The sequence below is a fragment of the Heptranchias perlo genome, chromosome 6 (genome assembly GCF_035084215.1).
Source record: "Heptranchias perlo isolate sHepPer1 chromosome 6, sHepPer1.hap1, whole genome shotgun sequence".
Lineage (NCBI taxonomy): Eukaryota > Metazoa > Chordata > Chondrichthyes > Hexanchiformes > Hexanchidae > Heptranchias > Heptranchias perlo.
In genome coordinates this window covers 26,159,637-26,181,001 of record NC_090330.1, presented here as the reverse complement: position 1 = coordinate 26,181,001, position 21,365 = coordinate 26,159,637, and the positions used below count along the sequence as shown (strand labels likewise).

At 44.7% G+C, this 21,365-nt stretch overlaps 1 protein-coding gene across 3 annotated transcripts in view; it reads left to right on the top strand.

Moving 5' to 3' along the window:
• The window catches only part of LOC137322840 (protein furry homolog), a 305,481-nt gene that overhangs the window by 59,892 nt on the left and 224,224 nt on the right, over positions 1–21,365 (top strand). For all 3 annotated transcript variants that reach the window (XM_067985968.1, XM_067985965.1, XM_067985966.1), the window contains exon 2: positions 16,851–17,050. In XM_067985968.1, the coding sequence (XP_067842069.1) occupies positions 16,931–17,050 (120 nt within the window). In that variant the 5' untranslated portion in view covers positions 16,851–16,930. The remainder of the gene's footprint in view (positions 1–16,850; positions 17,051–21,365) is intronic.

Genomic DNA, 21,365 nt, shown 5'->3' with positions numbered 1-21,365 from the left:
ATTCTACTCAACCTCTCTTCATAGGACAACCCTCTCATCCCAGGAATTAATCTAGTGAACCTTCGTTGCACCATCTCTAAGGCAAGTGTATCCTTCCTTAGATAAGGAGACCAAAACTGTATTCCAGGTGAGGACTGACCAAAGACCTGTACAACTGTAGTAAGATTTCCTTACTCTTGTACTCCAACCCCCTTGCAACAAAGGCCAACATGCCATTTGCTTTCCTAATTGCCTGCTGTACCTGCATACTAACTTTCTGTGTGTTGTGGACAAGGACATCCAAATCTCTCTGAACACAAACATTTAAACATTTCTCACCATTTAAAAAATATTCTGTTTTTCTCTTCTTCCTACCAAAGTGAATAACCTCATATTTCCCCACATTATATTCCATGGGGTACGGTAGCATAGTGGTTATGTTACTGGACTAGTAATCCAGAGGCCTGGACTAATAATCCGGAGTCATGAGTTCAAATCCCGCCACGGTAGCTGGAGAATTTAAATTCAATTAAATAAAATCTGGAATTAAAATACTAGTATCAGTAATGATAGCCATGAAATGACTGGATTGTCGTAAAAACCCATCTGGTTCATTAATGCCCTTTAGGGAAGGAAACCTTCTGTCTCTACTGGGTCTGGCCTATATGTGACTCCAATCCCACAGCAATGTGGTTGATTCTTAATTGCCCTCTGAAACGGCCAAGCAAGCCACTCAGTTGTAAAATCTCGCTTAAAAAAAGTCATAATAAGAATAAAACCGGATGGACCACTAGGCACCGGTCACGACAAAGGCAAACCAAGCCCAGTCGACCCTGCAAAGTCCTCCTCACTAACATCTGGGGACTTGTGCCAAAATTGGGAGAGCTGTCCCACAGACCAGTCAAGCAACAGCCTGACACAGCCATACTCACAGAATCATACCTTTTCAGCCAACGTCCCAGACTCTTCCCTCACCATCCCACCGGCAGGACAGACCGACCAGAGGTGGCGGTACAGTGATATACAGTCAGGAGGGAGTGGCCCTGGGAGTCCTCAACATTGACTCTTGACCCCATGAAATCTCATGGCATCAGGTCAAACATGGGCAAGGAAACCTCCTGCTGATTACCACCTACCGCCCTCCCTCAGCTGATGAATCAGTCCTCCTCCATGTTGAACACCACTTGGTGGAAGCACTGAGGGTTGCAAGGGCACAGAATGTACGCTGGGTGGGGGACTTCAATATCCATCACCAAGGGTAGCTTGGTATCACCACTACTGACCAAGCTGGCCAAGTCCTGAAGGACATAGCTGCCAGACTGGGCCTCCGGGAGGTGGTGAGCGAATCAACACTAGGGGAAAAACTTACTTGACCTCGTCCTCACCAATCTACCTGTCGCAGATGCATCCGTCCATGACAGTATTGGTAGGTGTGACCACCGCACAGTCCTCGTGGAGATGAAGTCCCACCTTGGCACTAAGGACACCATCCAACGTGTTGTGTGGCACTACCACCGTGCTAAATGGGATAGATTCAGAACAGATTTAGCAGATCAAAACTGGGCATCCATGAGGTGCTATGTGCTATCAGCAGCAGCAGAATTGTATTCCAGCACAATCTGTAACCTCATGGCCCAGCATATTCCTCACTCTACCATTACCAACAAGCCAGGGGATCAACCCTGGTTCAATGAGGAGTGTAGAAGAGCATGCCAGGAGCAGCACCAGGCGTACCTAAAAATGAGGTGCCAACCTGGTGAAGCTACAACTCAGGACTACATGCATGCTAAACAGCGGAAGCAACATGCTATAGACAGAACTAAGCGATTCCACAACCAACGGATCAGATCAAAGCTCTGCAGTCCTGCCACACCCAGTCGTGAATGGTGGTGGACAATTAAACAACTAACGGGAGAAGGAGGCTCTGCAAACATCCCCATCCTCAATGATGGCGGAGTCCAGCACGTGAGTGCAAAAGACAAGGCTGTAGCGTTTGCAGCCATCTTCAGCCAGAAGTGCCAAGTGGATGATCCATCTCTGCCTCCTCCCGATATCCCCACCATCACAGAAGCCAGTCTTCAGCGAATTCGATTCACTCCACGTGATATCAAGAAAAGGCTGAGTGCACTGAATACAGCACAGGCTATAGGCCCCGACAACATCCCGGCTGTAGTGCTGAAGACTTGTGCTCCAGAACTAGCTGCGCCTCTAGCCAAGCTGTTCCAGTACAGTTACAACACTGGCATCTACCCGACAATGTGGAAAATTGCCCAGGTATGTCCTGTCCACAAAAAGCAGGACAAATCCAATCCGGCCAATTACCGCCCCATCAGTCTACTCTCAATCATCAGCAAAGTGATGGAAGGTGTCGTCGACAATGCTATCAAGCGGCACGTACTCACCAATAACCTGCTCACTGATGCTTAGTTTGGGTTCCGCCAGGACCACTTGGCTCCAGACCTCATTACAGCCTTGGTCCAAACATGGACAAAAGAGCTGAATTCCAGAAGTGAGTTGTGAGTGACTGTCCTTGACATTAAGGCAGCATTTGACCGAGTGTGGTAACAAGGAGCCCTAGTAAAATTGAAGTCAATGGGAATCGGGGAAAACACTCCAGTGGTTGGAGTCATACCTAGCACAAAGGAAGATGGTAGTGGTTGTTGGAGGCCAATCATCTCAGCCCCAGGACATTGCTGCAGGAGTTCCTCAGGGCAGTGTCCTAGGCCCAACGATCTTCAGCTGCTTCATCAATGACCTTCCCTCCATCATAAGGTCAGAAATGGGGATGTTCGCTAATGATTGCACAGTGTTCAGTTCCACTCTAAACCCCTCAAATAATGAAGCAGTCTGAGCCCGCGTGCAGCAAGACCTGGACAACATCCAGGCTTGGGCTGATAAGTGGCAAGTAACATTCGTGCCAGGCAATGACCATCTCCAACAAGAGTCTAACCACCTCCCCTTGACATTCAACGGCATTACCATCACTGAATCCCCCACCATCAACATCCTGGGGGTCACCATTGACCAGAAACTTAACTGGACCAGCCATATAAATATTGTGGCTACGAGAGCAGGTCAGAGGCTGGGTATTCTGCGGCGAGTGACTCACCTCCTGACTCCCCAAAGCCCTTCCATCATCTACAAGGCACAAGTCAGGAGTGTGATGGAATACTCTCCTCTTGCCTGGATGAGTGCAGCTCCAACAACACTCAAGAAGCTCGACACCATCCAGGACAAAGCAGCCTGCTTGGTTGGCACCCCATCCACCACCCTAAACATTCACTCCCTTCACAACCGGCGCACAGTGGCTGCAGTGTGTACCATCCATAGGATGCACTGCAGCAACTCGCCAAAGCTTCTTCGACAGCACCTCCCAAACCCTCGACCTCTACCACCTAGAAGGACAAGAGCAGCAGGCACATGGGAACAACACCACCTGCACGTTCCCCTCCAAGTCACACACCATCCCGACTTGGAAATATATCGCCGTTCCTTCATCGTCGCTGGGTCAAAATCCTGGAACTCTCTTCCTAACAGCACTGTGGGAGAACCTTCACCACATGGACTGCAACGGTTCAAGAAGGCGGCTCACCACCACCTTCTCGAGGGCAATTAGGGATGGGCAATAAATGCCGGCCTCGCCAGCGCTGCCCACATCCCATGAACGAATAAAAAAAAAATCTGCCACCTTCTTGCCCACTCACTTAACCTGTCTATATCTCTTCGTGTCCTGCTCACAGCTTACTTTCCCACCTAGCTTTGTGTCGTCAGCAAACTTGGATACATTACAATCGGTCCCTTCATTCTAAATCATTAATATGGATTGTAAATAGCTGAGGCCCAAGCACCAATCCTTGCGGCACCCCACTATTTACAGCCTGCCAACCTGAGAATGACCCATTTATCCCTACTCTCTGTTTTCTGTCCTTTAACCAATCCTCTATATTACGCCCAATTCCCATGAGCCCTTACCTGTGTAACAACCTTTTATGTGGCACCTTATCGAATGCCTTTTGAAAATCCAAATATACCACATTCACTGGTTATCCTTTATCTACCCTGCTAGTTATATCCTCAAAAAACTCTTAATAAATTTGTCAAACACGATTTCCCTTTCAAGAGTGGTATAGATGGATCTTGTAGCAGGTCATTTGTCTGGTATATTGGCTAGGGAATGGTGCATAGTATGTAGGAATGTAAAACATAGGAACAGGAGTAGGCCATTCAGCCCCTCGTGCCTGCTCCGCCATTTGATAAGATCATGGCTGATCTGTGATCTAACTCCATATACCTGCCTTAGGCCCATATCCCTTAATACCTTTGGTTGCCAAAAAGCTATCTATCTCAGATTTAAATTTAGCAATTGAGCTAGTATCAATTGTCATTTGCGGAAGAGAGTTCCAAACTTCTACCACCCTTTGTGTGTAGAAATGTTTTCTAATCTCAATCCTGAAAGGTCTGGCTCTAATTTTTAGACTGTGCCCCCTACTCCTAAAATCCCCAACCAGCGGAAATAGTTTCTCTCTATCCACCCTATCTGTTCCCCATAATATCTTATAAACTTTGATCAGATCACCCCTTAACCTTCTAAACTCTAGAGAATACAACCCCAATTTGTGTAATCTCTCCTCGTAACTTAACCCTTGAAGTCCGGGTATCATTCTAGTAAACCTACGCTGCACTCCCTCCAAGGCCAATATGTCCTTCCGAAGGTGCGGTGCCCAGAACTGCTCACAGTACTCCAGGTGCGGTCTAACCAGGGTTTTGTATAGCTGCAGCATAACTTCTTCCCCCTTGTGCTCCAGTCCTCTAGATATAAAGGCCAGCATTCCATTAGCCTTCTTGATTATTTTCTGCACCTGTTCATGACATTTCAATGATCTATGTACCTGAACCCCTAAGTCCCTTTGGACATCCACTGTTCTTAACTTTTTACCATTTAGAAAGTACCCTGTTCTATCCTTTTTTGATCCAAATTGGATGACCTCACATTTGCCTACATTGAATGGGGAAATGCACTTCATGTTAAAAGTTAATATTACACTGAAAGTTGTTCAATGAATTCTAAAGGGCTGATTTTGAAATAATTTCCAGTGAAAAGCATTCTAATCTACGATGCTTTTGATCAAAAGACTTTAATATATATAAATGGAAGTTTGTTCGTTCATTTGTTCATAATTTGTGCATTTGCTTTCTTTTATGTAACCACAGTCAAAATTTTTTTTTTCATTCTCCTCTCTGCTGACTCGTGACTTGACATTGACAATTCCAGCTGGAGAACTTTGTACATTCTCCTCTTGGGCATACATTATGAATATAACTTCTACACATAACGTATACAGTGCCATTATGCTATGTCCCTTTGTTTTTTTCTGGAAATGGCCCATGGATTTGTGGAGCTGGAAGGAGCACTCTTGCTCCTCCTGGCTCCGCAATAAGGTAGGAAAAACAGTTCAAACGTACCTTTCCGATGGCGGCCTCCAGTGGCCCCTTTAAGGACCACTCATTTGGCTGCCAAGCACCTGAAGAAACTGACCACAGCATGCACGGCACATGTCATGGCCCTGTCCCAATTCTCAAGTGGTTAATGGGCATAAACGAGTATAGGTTAGAAGGTGCCAGATTTCATTTCCAGTCGATGCTGAGTTAACTGATCACAGCCAGGCCAGCAGGTAGGCTGCTACAATTAACCTCAACACAGCTTGGGGTAGGGAGGGGAGAAAGAATCACCTCAGGTTTCCACTCCTGTTGCTGCTGTGGGCTTCTCCTGCTGCACCACTATAATTTTGGCAGAAGAAGGAAATTCAGCTCCATTGATTTCTGCTGGAAAATGTGCACACAGGGGTGTTGGTAGAGAGTATAATCAGCCTCAGCTGTGAAGCCTTCCATGGTCAAATAGCTTACCATCTGTCTGGCCTCGCACATGAAAGAATGTCCATTTTAGTAAGGTACCAGAGAGCTTTGGCAGTTGTGGAACCATACCCTAGCACGAGTTGATGCTTTGAATGGAGGAGAAAATTGGGTAGGAAAAGAATGGTGTGTGACTATTGTTTAGGCTTTGTATGAAAATTATAGCTTGGCCCCATTATTTTTAAATGCTAAGTTTTTCTATTTTCCTTTGCTAATTGTTTTCTCGTTCTTTATTTTAATGTTCTCATTAAATTGTTCTCAGATAAGGGGGGAGTGACAAAGGTTATTTTACCTTGGTAGCCACTTTAATACCATTCTCATGCCCAGTCAGTAATTGGTTATCTCCCTGAGTTTCATGCTTTAAAAATTAACTTTGTCAATACCTGTCAAGGAAAAGGATTGACGGTTGCAGGAATATTGATACATCTGTTAGAATGATGTCGAGTTAGGAAGAGAGTGAAGGGATCTACGTTAGGGGGAAAGGGATCCTAACAAGATTATAGTATAGCACATTCTAAGAATTATTACTGTATATCCAAATACAACGAAACCCAGTTACAATAATAACCAACCAATATAGTAATACTTCATCTGTGAATTCTATAAGATTATATTGAGGCTGAACCAGACAGTTCACAACCTCTGCAACCGATTTGACCCTGAGCTGAGCTTCCGACCCCATGTCCTCCATCACCAAGACCGCCGCCTTCCACCTCCATAATATCGCCCGACCCCACCCCTGCCTCAGCCCATCTGCTGCTGAAACCCTCATCCATGCTTTTGTTACCTCCAGACTCAATTATTCCAATATTCTCTTGGCCAACCCCCCATCTTCTACCTTCCATAAACTTCAGCTCATCCAAAACTCTGCTGCCCGTATCCTAACTCACACCAAGTCCCGTTCACCCATCACCCCTGTGTTTGCTGACCTACATTGACTCCTGGTCCAGCTACGCCTCGAATTTAAAATTCTTCTGTTCAGATCCCTCCATGACCTCGCCCTTCCCTATCTCTGTAACCTCCTACATCCCTCCGAGAACTCTGCATTCCTTTAACTCTAGCCTCTTGTGCATCTCTAATTTCCTTCGCCCCACTACTGGCGGCCGGGCCTTCAGCTGCTTAGGCCCTAAGCTCTGGAATTCCCTCCCTAAACCTCTCCTCCTCTCTACTTCTCTCTCCTCCTCCTTTAAAATGCTCCTTAAAACCTACCCTTTTGGCCACCTGCCCTTACGTGGCTCGGTGTCAAATTTTTTTTGAAAATCGCTCCTGTGAAGCGCCTTGGGTTGTTTTACTATGTTAAAGGTGTTATATCAATGCAAGTTGTTGTTGTAATATCACAATTTCACAATAAATTTCACTCAGTAAAAATCCTTGCTCAAGCAAGGAGATCATGTTGTTTTTAGTTTGGTTTAAAAAATGATTATCATATTATTTGTGTTTGTAAAATTCCATGAAGTTTTAATAAATGTTTTCTTGAAACTCACACTGCGATTACAAAGGCCAAAAATGACATCCAGGGTTTATCTGCAGCAGTTTACTGAATACTGCTGGAAGAATTTGTGGTTTTACGCTGGCTGCTGACACTCACTGTGTATACTGGGGTTTTCTGTGGTGAAATCTGAGGTATCCGTACTTGTTGCCAATGTATGGTTGATTCAACAGTACATTTTTAACACTTTTTAACTACTGTTATATCAATAATGATAATTGTTTAAAATTGTCATTGGTTTAAATTTAAGAAATGACATTAAACATACATTGAATTTACAAAAACTGCTATTTTGGAGAGCCTTTACAGTTTTTTATGTAGATAATTGTACTTGTGCTACTCATCCTTTGACATTTCAGCAATCCATAGCTTAGTATGTAGTAGATAAATATAGACATGCAACCACTATGCATGTTGTAGTTCATCATCGTGTGCCTCAGCTAAAAATTATCCTTTCTCTGACCTTCAGTTGTGGAAAGCTCAACTACTGGGCAGAAGGGAAAGGCTGTATTGCAACAAAACACCCCTTCAGAATTGATTTTTAAAAAAAATATTTGCCAAGAATACTGGCTACAGTTTCATATTCTACGTCACTTACCACAGGAAATGGGTGACAAAATGTTAGAACAAATATTTAGACATATCTTTTTAGCTCACAAAAGAATTTTAGAAGTTGAATTGCTCAGATAAACTGGAGCTCATGGAGATTACAGCAGCCTGTTGGAGGAAGTCCACTGTGACCAGTTTGATAAAAGGGCTTGGTAGGTACTCTGAACTATAGGCTTTTGAATGTTTGTGTGAGACAGGCAATGTCAACTATGGGTAAGAGAAAAATCTGAAAAAAGTGGTATCAAGATTCTCCAGCAACACTACAGCAAAAAATGAATGCCTACTATTAGAGTGCAACTATATAATACTAACCAAGAACTGTAATGAGAATATTCTCTACTGCTTTGAATTAGAAAATTAACTATACACAGTAGCTATTGGAAATGAAATGCTACAGTAAATATATTTCTAGTTTTTAATCATAACTATACTGTCAAAATTTAAAGCAAATAATTTAATGGCTGCTTTTTCATTGATTTAGTCCGATAAAAATGAAATGCATTTTTTTACTTTGTTACTTAAAATTGTTTTATTCTGCTATTTTTTAATACTTGGAACATTAATATTTCCTGGCAAGTGCTAGTAGGCCTAATTTGTAATTAATTTAAAAATAATTAAAACTTCCCAGTTCCACAGCTAATGTAAAGTTTCAAAACAGAAACTGCAGCAGAAGTTATAATATTTTGTGGCATCATTCAGTTTGAGAGAAAGGATACATATTTAAGAGCATATTTTAACTTTACATGAATTTATGCAGCAATAAAGGGAGTCCAATACCCTGCTTATACAGGGAGATTGAATTCAGGTCTGGCAAGCTTGTATGAAATGAATTCATTTTCCATAGTGTTGATAGTCATTGCTGTTCTAAATAAGGACCCTGAGACAGACAGTCTCAAATTACCCAAGTGATGCTTATATAAACATGTCAAATAAGAACAGAATACTATAAGAAGGCAGGATCTCAACTGTCTGATTCAATTTAATTTGCATTAAAAATGCTTTTAACAGCCATTTGTGACTATTTTGGGACATTTGCATTGGATTTAAAATATCTTCGAGCAACCCAGGCTGCTTCCAATAATTAACTTTTTTTTCTGAAGGTAAGTATGTACAAATGGTAGACAGGATGACCGACATCTTCCACCGTCCTATGATTGAGGCACATCTCTTCGAGTCATTAGCATTTTGAAGGAGAACCCTACAGCCTCTTTTGGGGAGTTTTGCCAGACAAGGGTCATAGTTTTGTTGTGGTAGAACCCAGAGGCCTACCGCAGTGTAGGGATACAGACATTTTCCGTGTTACCTGTAAAAATTGATCTTAAAAAAAAAAATCTCTGGCCTATAAGGCCTATGCAAGGCAATGCTCTGAGCTCTTGCACAGGCCCTGACACACACACACACATTCTGTGTCTCCACCACCATCAGGAAAATGTTGCGCACCTGGGCTTAACAGCGTTGAAAACAGGCAAGTTGCAGGGAATATATCAAGGGACATATTTCTCCCATTTCTGTGCATTCTTACTCCGTGGGCAGGTGTACCCTGTGCCACCAGGAGGGAGAACACAGGAGGAAGAGGTATGTAGCATGCTGTGTCCTTGAGCAATTTTCAGCCCTACCCCCGCCCCCAACATCTGCCACCAGTGGGTGACAATTGGGAAGTCTAAGTCAATATTTTGAAATTTCAAATTTTGTCATGTTGGGCTATGTGTGCGTGCAAGTGCACGTGTGTGTGAGTACGTTTGTGCGCACGCACGCGTGTGCACAGGAGAGATAAACGCCCCCGATCCAAACATAACAGACTGGACTAATTATACAGACCTGTTACAGCTTCAAGTTCAATTCACAAACAATCTGGGAGAGATATTCAACTTGCCCCAAAAATATGTGGTAAGTTGGCAGAGCGATTGCTCCACATATATGAAGCCTGAGCCAAATTCGCATTGTGCTTCATTTGAATGGAAGCGGCAAGCTGCCGGTGCCAAATGGGCATACCGATGCATCTTGTTGGTTTAGGCCTGACAAATTCCAGCCAGCTCCAATGCCAAACCAGCCTGCAAGTAGATTCTGGGAAGGGGAGGGGCAAAGGCAAGGGGGGCAAGCCCAGGCCGGCAGCGGCTAACAGTACTTTTGTGGAGCTAGAAGGAGCATTCTCTTTAAGGGAGTCCTTTTTAAGGACTGTTTCAGGCCCGCCTGAATATGGCATCAGGCGGGCAATGGGTGTAAATGGGCCAAAGTGCCTCTTTCCCCAATTTTTAACTCTTGGTGGTTCATTTTGCATTGAGTTGAATTTCCTCACCTTTTCTTTCAGTGGGAAACATTATTTCATTTTGTATTTTTGAAAATGATTTTAATACAAACAGGATCATGAATTTCTTAGCTCTTCAAAGAGAATTCTTCAGTTTTTACTTCAGAAAGCATTCAAGCTGAGAGAAAGAGACAGACAGTGAGAGTGTATTTCCTCATCCTAATTTGAGTTTTCTTTCTAAAAATAAAAAACAAACTTTCAAAATTCAACTTTTATCAGGCTAACAGGCTGATTAGCATCACCTGTGTCTGGTTGATAGAAAATGTAAACATTCTAATTAGTGACAGCTGTGAAACAGGAAGCAACAGACAGACACTGTTACAGAAAGGGGCACAGACACAGAGAAACACATACCAGCTTGGATTTTCTTCCGCTATATCGCCCCTTATCAGGTACTATAGTCATGGAAACAGTTGGAAAATAAGGCAGAGAGTCCATCCACTGCATACCTGCCCCAATCTAAATTTCTCTTTCCCCCCACCCCCCGACCACCACCCTAACGAATGTAAATGAAAGCAGAAAGGCAGGGCCTGGCAATGCACCCAATTTCCCTGGCTTCCACTCGTGTGACTGCTGATCCCAGGGATCACCAGGAAGGGGGGTGTGCCCTAGCACAGTGATGGCAATCCCACTAAGCACCATGTTGGAGGGAGAGGGCCTAGTATTGGGCTCCTGTTCCCCTCTTTAGGCGCTCTTTACCTTTGTTCAGAGGTCCTGTTGTTCCTGGAGAGCATTGTCCAAATTTAAGAAAAATAATCTTCAGGGTTCTTTTACCCCTTAACAGTGACTAATATCTATCTGTTGCTGCAGTATGTGTCCCATTGCTGTACTGGCTGCATTTCCTTTTTTGCAGCAGAAGGCTCCCACTTGATAGCAGAAATCCAACCAGAATAGCTTAAAAATTAGATGAAAATGAAGTCATGGTAGCGTCAAGATGATTTGGAAGTCTTGTCCTGACCCTCCACGACATGTTGAGGTAAATCCAGGCCTGCATTTTCTCCAATTGGCCAAGGCTGCAAAGGATTGACCAAAACAAGAAAGACCATTCCTTGAGCAATCTTTCCAGATAACAATGTGCTACCGTAGTATCTAACTACTCCAGACCCCTTGCTGACTGTAGACTGGAGAAAGTCCATGGGTGTTAAGGGAACTGCAGATAAGGCCCCAGTCAGAAGCTTCTGGCCACAGGTATATCAATCAATCACGACTATAGCCAATCATTGACCCTGCTCCTTCTCACAGGTCTGAGACACAGTTGTCAATCAAAATCAACATGCCAGGAGGGCTTTGTTCTCTGGTGACATATATTTGACTGTCATGCTTTCAAAATCTTTTTAAGACATGTTAGAACAAAGTGAAACACTTCTAATTGCATAAATGGGCTATCATTCCACAGTACTCAAATACAGACAAATGCTTGCGGTACAGGTTAAATCTGGCTGCTGTTTAGTGGCTTCAAAATAATAAGCTTGGCCAGTTAAACAATTAGCATATTATCCAGCAGGAAAGCCCGATGGGAACCTCCGCTGATAAATATAGCGGACTTTCCAGTGTTTGGGGAGGTTCTATAAGTAGCATAAGACCCTATTTTTATAGAACAGCTTATCCTACAACTTAATGTGAACAACCGTGGCAGATCTTCTAGTAATACATTAAAGGTTTTGAATACAGTGTGCACTCCTGTAAGTGTAACACCTATTATGATGCAGTTTCCATCATTCGATAAAGTACTGCATAGTAGACTCATGACTAAGGTCAGAGCATCTGGAGTCAGGGGACAAGTAGCAGAATGGATAGCAAGCTGGCTACGAAACAGAAAACAGAGAGTAGGGCTTAAATGTAGTTACTCAGACTGGCAAAAGATGGGAAGTGGTGTTCCACAAGGATCAGTGCTGGGATCACTGTTCACCATTTACATAAACGATTTGGACTCTGGTATCGTAAGTACAATTTCAAAATTGGGGGATATAGTTCATACTGAGGAGGACTGCGACAAAACGCAGGAAGACATTAAAAAACTTGCAGAATGGGCGCATAATTGGCAAATGAATTTCAATATAGACAAGTGTGAGGTATTACATTTTGGTAGGAAGAATGAGGGGGCCACATACTGCTGGGATAATAGTCTAAATAGAGGAGCAGAGGGATCTGGGGGTACAGATACACAAATCACCAAAAGTAGCGACGCAGGTTAATAAGGCCATTAAAAAAGTAAACCAAGCACTGGGGTTCATTTCTAGAGGGATAGAATTGAAAAGCAGAGAAGTTATGTTAAACTTGTGTAGAACCTTGGTTAGACCATACTTGGAGTATTGTGCACAGTTCTGTTCTCCATATTATAAAAAGGATATAGAGGCACTGGAGAAGGTGAAAAAAAGATTTACTAGGATGATACCAGAACTGTGAGGTTATATCTATCAGGAAAGATTGAGCAGGTTGGGGCTCTTTTCTTTAGAAAAGAGAAGACTGAGCGGTGACGTGATAGAGGTCTTTAAGATTATTCAGGAGAAACTTCTTTACCCAGAGAGTGGTTAGAATGTGGAACTCGCTACCACAAGGAGTCGTTGAGGTGACTAGCTTAGATGCATTTAAGGGGAAGCTAAATAAATACATGAGGGAGAAAGGAATAAAAGGAAATGCTGATAAGGTTAGATGAAGTAGGGTGGGAGGAGGCTCTTGTGGAGCGTAAACACTGGCATGGACCTATGGGGCCGTTCGACCTGTTTCTGTGCTGTACATTCTATGTAATACCTGCCTGAAACATTTAAACTTACCTATATATATTATTTCAGTGTCAGCTTGGCCCAGTGGTAGTATTCTCTCCTTTGAGTCAGAAGATTGTGGGTTCAAGCTCCACTCTAGGAATTGAGCACACAATCTAGGTTGACATGCCAGTAAAGTACTTGGGTGCCATTTTTTTGGATGAGACATTAAATCAATACCTTGTCTGCTGTTCAGGTACGTGTGAAGATCCTATGACAGTATTCAAAGAAAGCAGTCCTTTATCACCTTCTGACTCCTAACATAACTAAAAACGATTTTTCTATTGCTAGTGCAGTTGTCTACAACCTTCTTTACTACGACCTCTTGGCCGCCCTAATAGCCACATTCGTTGCCTTAAGCTGAGCATGATACCTAACCCTATGCTCTTGAGTTGTTTTCTTATAATCTGTAAAAGTATTTCTGCTTAAGTCTGATTAGTCGTTGTACATGACCAGTTGGCTTGGTTTTACCATGCCCCTTTTATGACTTCAGGGAAAAACATGGCTTCTTTTTGCATTTAGAAAGGTTTTAGATATTCAATTTTTCATCTATTATTAACCTTGCTTAGTAGGGTGGCCCAATTGATTCAATTTAAGACCTCTGTTATCATTACAAATTTAGCCTTTTGAAATTTGGTATTGGCATTGAAATTTTGGCAACTTTTGCATGACTGATCAGATTGAATTTAATAATATTGTGGTCGCTGTTCCCCAGGTGTTCCCCCACATGAAGGTTTGACACTATATGAGGATCATTACTAAAGACTAAGTCAAATACTCGATTACCCCTAGTTAACAGTCATTTATAGGCTTATAAATTCGGCTGTGCAGTTCCTGTTTTTCAGGTGCTAACTGGCCTAATAAGCCCCCAATATGGTGGGCAGGAAACACATGCACATTTCTGGTTGGAAGTGTGCTCCCGCCCTGTTAGTGAAGGAAAAAATAAGCGTCCAGGGCCTATGCCTGAAACAGGCATTAGGCCTTTTGCATATGAAAATAAGGGCCTAACCCCTGTCTGAGGCAGCCGGCGCTCAGTAAATCCAGACCTTGGAACCATCTGCTACCAACAAGGTAAGTTTTTCAAATTTACCTTCCTAAATGTGGAGCCGGGAAGAGCAGAAGTGCTTCTCCCGACCCCACATTTAAAGAAAGCTCGCCTCGCAGAAGTGGGCATGCCCAAATTTCTAGGCCATAATGTTTACACGTCTTTTAGCTGACCTGTCCACAATGCCAGACGGCTCACCATTGGACTATTGAATGCTTGAGAAGTTAAAATTCTCCCATTTTGCAAATGTTACCAAATTCAGATCTTCTCTTTACAGATGCTGATTGATTTGGTGTGTATTTCCAGCATTTTCTGTTTTTATTTCAGATTTGCAGCATTGTCTTTTTATTTCATCACACAGCCAATTTAACTTGGGCATGTTGCCTAGGTTTGTCCCTTCTGCTGCGAGCCCCAAGTTGCCCTTGTCACTGCTGCCCACTCCCTGACCAGACTCCCAGCCCGATCTGGCCTTAGCCACGGTCGGCAGTGCCATCCCAACCTGATCCAGTCAAACCTCAAGTCCTGACCCCACAGTCAGAAAAAACAGGTTTCCAGTCATAAAAGCACTTACTATGTCTTTTCAACTACTTTTAAAAGCATAAGAAGTGTATGACAACTTAAATTAGGTCCCAGGTACGATTGGGAGTCTGGCTTTTCTAATAGTAGAGTAAACCAGGATTCCCAAAAGGACTTCCCCAAGCATGTTTATGTTGCCATTTGTAATATACCATCTGTTTGTACTTTAAATAACAGGAGGAATCTTGAGACGTCACTATCACCTGTCACCACTCAAGCACCTGTTCCAACCACCCTTCCCCTTCCCCCGCCTCCTCCGCATTCCCAGTCTTAACTGGAACCAACTTTTCTTCTGCCTTTCCCCCAATGTAACTGCTAACTTTCTGATCCAAACACTGATTTTTGCGCTGTTCCCAATCCCCGCCAGCAGCCTGACTTTTGTACTTTCCTACTATGAGGCTGGGATTTTTTACATGTTATAAAACATAGGCTTCCCTAGGTCAATCCTGAGGAATCCTTTTGTGAAACTTCTGCAGTGAGATTGGAATTGATGAAGGCTTACAGCATTCATTATACATTCTCCTTTAACCCATTCCCCCTCCCCCCCCCCCCCACCCACACAATCACTGCCAATTAATCCCGCACCGTAAAATGACTCTCACGCTAGTCCCACACCCAAGGGTTTCCCTCCCTAATGCATCGAGATCCCAACACTCCTCTGCTCTTGCTAGATGCACCATACTCTCTGACTGTGGGACCAACCTCCCAGCACTACTAAACCACATGCCCCCACCATGTTTCATGCAGTACCTGCAGCCTACCTCCTACTTACCTACAACTTGGAACATCTTCCCCACCATCTTCCTCTGTATCCTGGGTTGTAAAAAAAAGTGATACAAATAACTACTAATTTACACACTATGTTCATAATCATGGAGTCCAAGCCCAAAAATATCATTAATATTCTCACAGGATTTTGTAATAAAATAAGAAATTTACTCAAACATCTTACATTAAATATAACAAATCTACAAATACATCACAGGTGTTAATATTTGTCAGTCTCAAAATGCTTGCTACTTCAAAGAATAGTAGGCAACCAAAGCCATAAATAAGTGGCTTAATATCATATTGAAGTAGATTTTCAATGTGCTGCCTGGGCATAAAAGTGACATTAGGGCTCGGCCACCTGTTACAGAAACCCCACCCAATTTTCATTTCCATTGAAATTAATTCTGAATGCAGAAATCAGAAAAGCACAGAGATCCTATTAATCCAAAAGAGTGCAGGTGAGTGCCCCTTTAAATATTGCTCCAGTTTTGTCAGTCAGTTTCTGAGCCCAATCCTGCAACGTTTTACTGAGCGGGTTGGCTGCTGTGTAGGACTTCCTGCCTACTCAGTTAAAATATTGTTGGGGTCTCAATGACATCGTGGGACCCCAATTTAAATATATTCACCAGGCATCCACCAGTTTCTGGCAGGTGCTTTACTGACTGGAATGAGTTGGTCCGTAAAAAAAATTGGGATCACAGAGTTCACGGTGGGAATTCCCCTGATTTTAACCATTCACCCACCACTCCATTCCTGCGGGGCAGGTAGAGTTATGATCGGGGCAAATGTAACAAATGTAGTCAATTTTTGCACGACTGGTAGCTTCTGGGCCACAAGAGACATAACGAGTATGGGCCAGAATTCAATCCACAGAACAATACAAGAGGCCGATTTGTGATGCCCACCAATATATTATCTTTGCCACAGAGCAATACATGCAATCCAAAAGGCAGCACGGCTTTTGTAAACCCGCTCCTACATCAAAGCTCAGCACCTTTTGAGCCTCTTATAAATCCTCTTGGTCACATCTCTTCAACAACAGTACTGTTATCCTCACCAAGTGTGCTCTGTTCTGTGAAGTAGATGATTAAGTAGTGCTAAAATGTATGGAGAAGGAACACATCTAACGCTTCTGCTACTTTTGCTCTTGGAGGATGTCAAACTTTTGACTATTTCACCGGTAAAGAAAGCAAAAGGATCAATGGTGGGCAAGTATAGGAAGTAAATGTTATGCAAATCTTTTACTTAGCTGCTTAGATGCTGTGATGGTTGATTCCATCTCCCCACTGTATTATTGAAATGCAACTGTGAAAACCTGAAAAATAAATAGCTTTTTTTTAAAAAAAGTTTGTATGCTGAAGATGTTGTTCAGGCAGTTTATTGATTATTTTGTTTTTTTCCCAGCTTCTCCAGTAGGCAACGGATACATCAAACCACCAACGGCACCTACGAGCAGCATACAAGGTGACAGAGGTCCACCAGCTATGATGCCCATCAATGTCGACCCTGACATTAAGTCAGGAGAATATGTCTTAAAAAGCATATTCGCCAACTTTACAACTCAGGCTGAACGAAAGATTCGCATCATCATGGCAGAACCGCTGGTAAGATTTTTTTAGACTATGGCCTGTAAAATTGACACATTCCATTTGTTAACTCAGATTTTTTCCAGGGCTAGCTTCTTAATTGGAGCTATGGGCAGTTCCAATCATAAATGTTATTACAGATCTGCTAAAAGATACTAGTGATGTTCTCTGGCACTGCTCACAGATAAAAATAAATAGTTTAGCATCCAGGGATGAAGCATCTTCTTTTGAATTTCTCTCATGAAGCATCCCACCAGTGAATCACACTGTCCAATTTCCCTCATCTATTTGACATTCGTACAAAGTTTGTCCTTTGGTAGTTCTGATGGATGTATAGTTTTACAACACTGACATCCTCTGCATCCACAGCACTCTTAGGCTCTCCACTAATAAAGGATTCTCTCCCCCTGCAGTGGCATAAATATGGACCTGACCAGACCCTGACTTCATACCTCAGTCACTTGCCAGCATGTAGTTTGGTTGAGGTAGAGTTGGAGCAACCATGCTACTCCCACGGGCTGTACTTACTGCAATAGCTGGTCACACAGTTTCTCTGGGATGTCTTACATGAAAATTGTCTCCATATTTGTATTTGTTAATACTCAGCCATGTTGTATAAAATGATTGTTGAAACTTTACATATTAATTTTGACATATTAGAAGCAACAGGAACATTGCTGATTTGTGCACTATAATTTGTGCATTGTTCAGAAATATTTAGCATTTTCTTTTAGTTTTATTGTGATAGTTTTGTTGACTTTGGCAAAATATAAATATGGAATAAAATAAACAATCGTATTCTATGGCGATGTTACTGAAAGTAATGTTATGTAAAAGCCCCTAACTAAATACACAGAAACACAACCATTAAACTCTGAAGTAAAAATCGTGGTGCCTGGAAGTCATGAATTGTCCAAGCGGGTGATCAACTCCCCTCCCCCACTGCTGACTAAGATTGTGATCCTCAAACCCCTCCTCACCGCTGAAAAAGCTTTCAGCCCCCATCCTCACCACCACCACCTATGCTCTAAGTCTGCCAAGCTGGAATATTCACAGCCTTTTCTTGGGCTGTTTGTCGTTGCTGGCAGTGTTCCATACCCTTGCAACCCCAAGGAAATTTTACAGCCCCCGAATCTCTATCTCGTCCTCATGTACTATGATGAAGTCGATGCCGAGGGGGATGAAAATGGTGAGGGAGAGGATGTGAGGGTCAAGCCCACTCAGGAGTCCCTGGACCAAGATCCTACTCCATGTTCCTCTGTCATAATCTGCGTCATTTGTTTTCTTACTGTCACGTATCAGCTCAGATAATTTCACATGGGGTGAATTAGATGGCATCGGTAAGGATGTGGCAGCGGGTGATTCACAAAAAGAGCCAGAAGAGTGGGTGAGCATATGGCAGCTTCCCCATGGAGGCCAAAGAGAAGGCTGCCAATGGCTTCAGAATTGAGGGACCAAGATTTCATGGGTACTAATCTAAAAAGAACGATGTTCGTCAAGTCAAGATCAAGGGCAGTATTCATGTCAGGCAAGATTAGCGTGAGAGCGGTGGCAAGAGCAGAGATAAAGAGGAGCGGCCCCAGACCAGCGCGAAAGCAGCAACGAGAGCAGAGAGCGAGGATGAAGAGGAGCGACGGCAGTGAGAGGCCCCAGACCAGTGTGAGAGCGGGGGACGAAGAGGAGTGGGCGGAGGAGAGGCGGCGGCGAGAGCGGGGGGCAAAGAGGAGAGGCGGCGGCGAGAGCAGGGGGCAAAGAGGAGAGGCGGCGGCGAGAGCGGGGGGGCAAAGAGGAGAGGCGGCGGCGAGAGCGGGGGGCAAAGAGGAGAGGCGGCGGCGAGAGCGGGGGGCAAAGAGGAGAGGCGGCGGCGAGAGCGGGGGGGCAAAGAGGAGAGGCGGCGGCGAGAGCGGGGGGGCAAAGAGGAGAGGCGGCGGCGAGAGCGGGGGGCAAAGAGGAGAGGCGGCGGCGAGAGCGGGGGGCAAAGAGGAGAGGCGGCGGCGAGAGCGGGGGGCAAAGAGGAGAGGCGGCGGCGAGAGCGGGGGGGGCAAAGAGGAGAGGCGGCGGCGAGAGCAGGGGGCAAAGAGGAGAGGCGGCGGCGAGAGCGGGGGGGCAAAGAGGAGAGGCGGCGGCGAGAGCGGGGGGGCAAAGAGGAGAGGCGGCGGCGAGAGCAGGGGGGCAAAGAGGAGAGGCGGGGGGGCAAAGAGGAGAGGCGGGGGGGCAATTAGGAGAGGCGGCGGCGAGAGCGGGGGGGCAAAGAGGAGAGGCGGCAGCGAGAGCGGGGGGGCAAAGAGGAGAGGCGGCAGCGAGAGCGGGGGGGCAAAGAGGAGAGGCGGCGGCGAGAGCCGGGGGGCAAAGAGGAGAGGCGGCGGCGAGAGCGGGGGGCAAAGAGGAGAGGCGGCGACGAGAGCGGGGGGCAAAGAGGAGAGGCGGCGACGAGAGCGGGGGGCAAAGAGGAGAGGCGGCGGCGAGAGCGGGGGGCAAAGAGGAGAGGCGGCGGCGAGAGCGGGGGGCAAAGAGGAGAGGCGGCGGCGAGAGCGGGGGGGCAAAGAGGAGAGGCAGCGGCGAGGTAGATTTTTTAAAAAACACCTAAAATGACATCGGCACAAGGGAAGGAGCTGATTGGTGAGTAGCTGGTGAGTTTTTTTCCAGATCAGGGACAAGTCTTAAGCTTATTTCTGGTAAGTTTAGTTAGTAGCAAATAAATAAATAGAGGCATGGCAGGGCACCTCAGTCCCGTTAAATGCACATCTTGTGCCACGTGGGACGCTTCCTGTGTCCTGGACATAGGTGCAGGAAGTGTCACCAGCTGGAGAAGCTGTTGCTCTGGGTTTCAGAGCTTGATCAGCAGCTGCCATCGCTGCAGTGCATCCGCATGGCTGAGAGTTACCTGGATAGCAGGTTTCAGGAGATGGTCACCCGCAGCTTAAGAATGCGCAGGCAGAGAGGGACTGGGTGACCGCCATGCCGACAAGGAGGACCAGGCAGGTAGTGCAGGAGTCCCTTGAGTGCATTTCGCTCTCTAACCGGTATTCTGCTAGTGAGGGAGAGGGTTCCCCTGGGGAGTGCAGCCACAGCCAAGTACACGGCACCATGGGTGGCTCAGCTGTATGGGGGGGGGGTGGGAGAGGAGAAAAATCAGGAGAGCAATAGTGATCGGGGATTCAATAGTTAGGGGAACAGAGAGGCGTTTCTACGGCTGCAGACTTGAGTCCAGGATGGAATGTTGCCTCCCTGGTTCCAGGATCAAGGATGTCACTGAGCAGCTGTAGAACATTCTGAAGGGGGAGGGTGAACAGCCAAAGGTCGTGGTCCATATCGGTACCAACAACATAGGAAGAGTTAGGAAAGAGATTAATAAGCAGGACCTCAAAGGTAGGAATCTCCAGCTTACTCCCGGTGCCATGTGCTAGTGAGTATAGAAATAGGAGGATAGAGCAGATGAATGCGTGACTGGAGAGATGGTGCAGGAGGGAGGGCTTTAGATTCTTGGGGCATTGGGACCAATTCTGGGGAAAGTGGTACTTGTACAGGTCGAATGGGTTGCACCTCAACAGAACTGGGATGATTGTCCTCGCGAGGAGGTTCACTAGTGCTGTGGGGGAGGGTTTAATTTGGCAGGGGAGTGGGCACCAGGTTGCAGCATTGGAAAGGAGAAACAAGGTGCACAAAGGATTGGGAGAGACAGATAGCACTAGAGTAAGAAATAGTACGGTATTCGGTGGGATCAGACTAAGAGAGAATACAAGAAAGTCTAAGATAGGTTTACAGTGCATGTGTGTAAATGCACAAAGCGTGGTAAACATGATTGGTGAGCTGCAGGCGCAATTAGCCACATGAGAATATGATGTTGTGGTGATAAAGGCAACCTGGCTCAAAAAAGGGCAGGATTGGGTACTAAATATTCCTGGATACAAGGTGTTCAGGAAAGATAGGGAAGGAAAGAAAGGAGGGGGGCTTGCAGAATTGGTTAAGGAGAATATTGCAGTGCTGGATAGAGAGGATGTCCTGAAGGGGTAAAGGATAGAATCTATTTGGTTAGAGTTAAGAAACAATAGAGGCGCCTTAACACTACTGAGTGTATTCTATAGTCACCAATTAGTGGCAAGGATATAGAGGAGCAAATTTGCAGGGAAATTACAGAGAGGTGCAAGAACCATAGAGTAGTAATAATGGGGAACTTCAACTATCCTAATATATCTATCAATCATCTGACGAAGGAGATAATCTCCGAAAGCTTGTGATTTTAAAATAAATTTGTTGGACTATAACCTGGTGTTGTAAGATTCCTTACATTTATCCTAATATAGACTGGGATAGTAATAGTGTAAAGGGCAAA